Raw genomic sequence first — 4,901 nt, 5'->3', positions numbered from 1 at the left:
TATGGGAGATGGAACAATACGTTGTCTTGGCTAACCTAGGCTAGTATTACCTTTCTAGTTCTAGCCCCTAATTGAACCAAGGTGACCTTGTTTATGGCAGGTTTTGCTAATGTGTGTTCTGATCTGCTTTGATAACCCATTCTGGTGACTAGGCCCTTTTTATGTTCCTTGAGCCATTCCTCTTCCTTATCTGCCTACGAGTCTAGACATATATAATAGTTGCCCATCATCTACTGGAGTGGTGGGCATAGCCGCAAGGATTTTTTCTATGACGGACATGTTGAAAAAGCCTGGGATCAGTGATACCTGTGAATGGGGGTTTCTTTCTAGGCTAGGGATGCACTCTGGGAGACAGCTGAAGTAGATTAAGAGCTTTCATTTACTAGTAAGGAGAGCTCTAGTGAAAAAGCCAGGTTCTACCAAGCAGCTTCCCTCCGAGACACTTCAGTTGTGTCTCCCACTAACAGGCTCTCGTTGTCTTTTCTCATTCAAAGGAGCCTTTCGTGGGCCAATGGCAGGCAGGAAGAAGTGGGACTGATAGAGAGCAGGGATAAATGGTTGACAGGGTAAATTCTTCCTTTCCCTTTCTCAGTCTGTTTGGGGAAAAATGTAACTGGTATTAGAGGAAGGAGTAATGAAGCCTAGGGGTAAATTGAGACTATTTAATGTTTCACAGAAAACATGATAAAAAATAGTATCTCAGACTTATAAAATGGAAATCATGGAAACTTTTACAGACTCTTGTCTGTAAGGATTGTAAGGATACTGGGTTCTGTAAAATACTAGTAAGGGAATTTATTTTAATTAATTTCCTGTGTGTTAAAATCCATCACTTTCCCCTATTGCATAAGAAACCCTGAAAATATTTCAAATGACTCTCAAATTTCCAGCTGTTAAGTGGTTGTCTGCTTCATCCCTCTCAGCTTGAACAGTTGGAATGATTCTGGCATCACATTAGGACTAGGTAATGAAAAAGGAAGGGAAGGATTACAATTTCCAAATAAAAAGTACTTCATTTTTTCCCTCAGGTCTGACTGAGAAATCACAGAAGAAAATTATCAGCATTACACACTAAATACTTGCCACTAGATTGTAAACCTCCGCACTGCATCAGTTTGGCTGCAAATTCAATGGATATTTATAAACACTTCTTTTACTTCTATTATAACAATGAAAGCTGCCTTATTGAGAGGCTAAAACCAACAACCTATACACGAGAAGGATTTAGACCTCCCGATCGTGTATTCCTAGGCCTGCATTTATCTTTACAAGTGGTGGGGCAGATCCTCAACAAGTATAACATATATGTCTTCCATTTACTTCAAAGATACTGTGACATATGACAGTAGCCAAGGATCTGTCCTGCTTGATGTGGGGCTATTGGCTTGAGCGGATCACAGTATACAAAGCACCTGTGCAAATCTGTGCAGGATTGGGGGCTTAGTGGCTTTTGTGGACATTTTGGGTGATTCTCCATTACCCAACCTGGAACAGTCAAATTTTGTTGTGGTGAATAGGGTTGTGTGTACTTTAGCCTAATAATAGATCATCCATCTATTGCTTCTGTGCAAGCCCCATTTACTCGAGTCTATACATGAGTAGCGGTGTTCCCTTCCACAGTGGATCATGGGGGGGCCTTGTACTTGATAACACGTATCTGCTTCCTTAACTGGTATCTCACATCATTTCATTTGGGACAACAAAAACATCACTAAAAATGTGTTGTGCTTGTCCTGAAGTTATCCGGACATTTGGATTCTCCTCAGGAATAACATGCTTTAGTCTGTTCTATTATTTCTGTGCCAGAAGTGTCAGCAAATTGTTCTCATGACTGATTAAATTGCTCTCTAATACTATTCAGAGTGATTTACACCAGGAAGTTCCTGACTCAAGAGATATGGGACTTGCTAAGCAAATGTTTTCTTGCTAGAAGTTGAAGCAAAGGCCATCTCCTTTTCAGGGTTGTGAGAAGCAATAAAAGTTTAGTAGGGCTAATAAGTGTGTGAGAGCAACTGAAGCCTCATCTATGATCAGTCAATGTAAGAAGTAAGCTTTCATCCCAGTTGGACAAGATTAAGTCTGCACTTCCTTGTAATATTTTACCATTTAGTTGAGGACATTCACTATCAGAGAAGTCCATTATGCCAAGGCGTAGAGCACTTTGCCCTTTCCTTCTCACTGAACTTTGACTGGTTGGTCAGGTTTATTATAAACCCCATGCTAATGACATAACTGCCCATTTTCCCTGAACAAAGGTAAGTTGCCACCTCTCCCAGCTGCAGCTGGACCCCCCCCAGACAAGACGTACCAAACAAAAATGGCTGAAGAGGAAACTAAAAGCTTCTCTGTTGAGCTGAATGAGAAAGGAGGGATAGAAAACAATGGATTTGTTCAGGAGAAGACTGTGGATGAAAATGAGACCAATGCCAGTTGCCAAGAAGAGATGCCAAAAACATGTGCTGTTGACATCAACCCAGAAAGTACACAGGAGCCCTCTTGTGAAGTTTTGAAACCCTTTGCAGGAATGCCTAAGGAAGTCTTGCTTAAGTTCTCCTGTCAGGCACGGTACAGAGTCACCAGGGAAATCCTCTTTTGGCTTATAATTGCATCTGCGCTAGTGCTTGTATGTGCTACAATTGCAATTATTGCTCTGTCTCCAAAGTGTCTGGGCTGGTGGCAAATCAGTCCCATTTATCAGATCTATCCTCGTTCTTTTAAGGACACCAACATGGATGGGAATGGTGATCTGAAAGGTGAGTTGCTTTGTATTTTTGTTGTGCTCAAACCTTGCTGGCATGAAGCTATATGCATTATACCCTACATGGCATAATGTTATTTTTGGAAAGAGTAATATGGAAATTAATGTAGCGGCAGCTATATGTCAAGAAAGAGGCAGGGCAGCTAGAACCATGATTACTGTGAAAAAAACCCCCTCAGGAATGGGTCATGTTCGTAAATTCAAATCTAGATTTAAAATCAAGTTAAAACCTCCCGGTGTTTACCAGTCTTCAGATCTGGGATTCTGGTGAAATACTGCAGAGAGAGGTTACAAAACTGAAATCCAAATTAATTTCCCTGCAAGTTGGGTAGGAGAGGATAGAGTGTTTGGGAAGTAATATTTTGCTGATCAATTGATCAAATGCCATGTTGACCTCAGTCCTATAATATATCAATGGGGAAAATCCCAACACCGGGGTGGGCAATTATTTTGGCTAGAGAGCCGCTTAACAAATTTTGGTGAGTTCTTGAGGTTGCAATGGCAGCCCTGCCCCCTGGTCACCATCTTGGGACTGGAAGTCCTGCCCCCTAACCCCTGACCTTTGCCACTGGAAGTCCTTCCCCTTGCTCCTAGAAGTACTCCTTTTGGCAAGGGGGTTTGCCATCTTGGAACCAGAAAAAAACCAAATTATATTCTAAAAATCAAGCATCTACTACAACATGCACCAATTTGATTTCAAAAAATATTTTTGTCCTGATTTATGTGTTTGCATAGTGTACATAGAGGTAATTGCATAACAACTTAAAATGAAGTCTTACTTTTGTATATTGTGGGGAGATGTGGAGAAGTGTGGGGTGTATGGGTAGGCAGAGGGCATAGGGTTTTTGGGGGGCTGTGGTTGTGGGTATGTGTGTATGTGGGTTGTGAAGGAGAGTATGTGTGTATGGGATTCGTGGGGGGTGGATAGGTGTGTGTGGGTGGGTATGGGGTTTGTGGAGGGGTATGGGTGCATGTATGTGGGGTGGGGGAGCATGTGCATGTATGTGTGGGGTGTAGGTAGATATGGGGTTTGTGGGAGGTTGTGTGTGTGTGTGGGGGAGGGTGGCATGTGTAGGAGGAGGGTGGTTGGAGTATGTGGGGGGTGACAGTGGAATGTGCATGGGGGTGCAGGTGCATGTGTATGGTGGGGTGTGCATGTGGGACCCACCCTACAAACACGCTCCCCCACACCCCCCATCACTATGCACAGCCCCTGACACCAGTGGCAGCACCACTGGTGGAGTGGTGGGGCTTTGGAACACTCATGAACCATGGCAGTCAGAGACCCCCAGTGGTGTGTGGTCCTGGCAAGCCCCAGGACTGCACATGGCCAGGCTGCCAGCAGGGAGTGGGGCAGAGCCAACCCAGCTCCATAGAGTCCCTGTCAGCTTGGGCTCCATGCTTCTGCTGCCCTGTCTTGGGCCCCTACCAGTCCTGGCCTCGAGGCACTGGCATGGGCCCTGCACTCCTGCCCAGCTGCCTCTGAGCTCCCACTTAACCTCTTGCTGCCACTCCGCCTGCTGCCACTGCCACCACCACTTCTCCTGCCTGCCGCCCTTCCCCTGCCACTTCCCTACCTTCCTACCCAACGTCACTGCTCCCTCCCCCCCCTCCCCCCCCCAACCTGCTGCTCTGACAGCATGCAGTTTTTGGCTGTATGGCCAGAACTGCAGGATGCAGCAGGAGCCAGCCCAGCCTGACCCAGCCCCCACAGTTCCCAGCTGGCTCCTGCTGCACCATACGGTCCTGGTCATGCAACTGGGAACTACATGGTGCAGGAGCCAGCCCAGCCCAGCTGGCACCATGCAGTTTCTAGCTGCATGGCCGGGACCTCATGGCACCAGAACTAGCTGAGAACTGTGGGGGCAGGGCTGGGTGGGGCTGGTCCCAGCCATGGAGCTGGGAACTGCATGATGCCAGCGAGGCCAGGCTGGCGCCTGCTGCGCTGGTGATCCTCCCCCCCCCCCAAGCAATCTGGTCTTACCTGAGTTTCCACTTTTGGACAGAGGGAGAGTGGGGGAACAGCCCCAAGTTCACCAGGCCAGAAGCCGTTGCTAGGCTGAAGCTTCTGGTTGGGGGCTGGGGGTAAGGGTGTGGGATGGGGTGGGGACACATGGACCTTGCTCATGCCACTGCTGGGTCC

General features: G+C 46.6%; 1 protein-coding gene across 1 annotated transcript in view; it reads left to right on the top strand.

The window, feature by feature from the left end:
• Positions 1–2,240: 2,240 nt before the first annotated feature.
• SLC3A1 (solute carrier family 3 member 1) overlaps positions 2,241–4,901 on the top strand; it is a 30,593-nt gene continuing 27,932 nt past the window's right edge. Inside the window, exon 1 of the mRNA XM_019516344.1 lies at positions 2,241–2,753. Within this exon, the coding sequence (XP_019371889.1) occupies positions 2,318–2,753 (436 nt within the window). The 5' untranslated portion in view covers positions 2,241–2,317. The remainder of the gene's footprint in view (positions 2,754–4,901) is intronic.

Source organism: Gavialis gangeticus, unplaced genomic scaffold, assembly GCF_001723915.1.
Source record: "Gavialis gangeticus isolate Ggan-Ray unplaced genomic scaffold, GavGan_comp1, whole genome shotgun sequence".
NCBI lineage: Eukaryota > Metazoa > Chordata > Crocodylia > Gavialidae > Gavialis > Gavialis gangeticus.
This window is presented reverse-complemented; position numbering and strand designations above follow the sequence as displayed.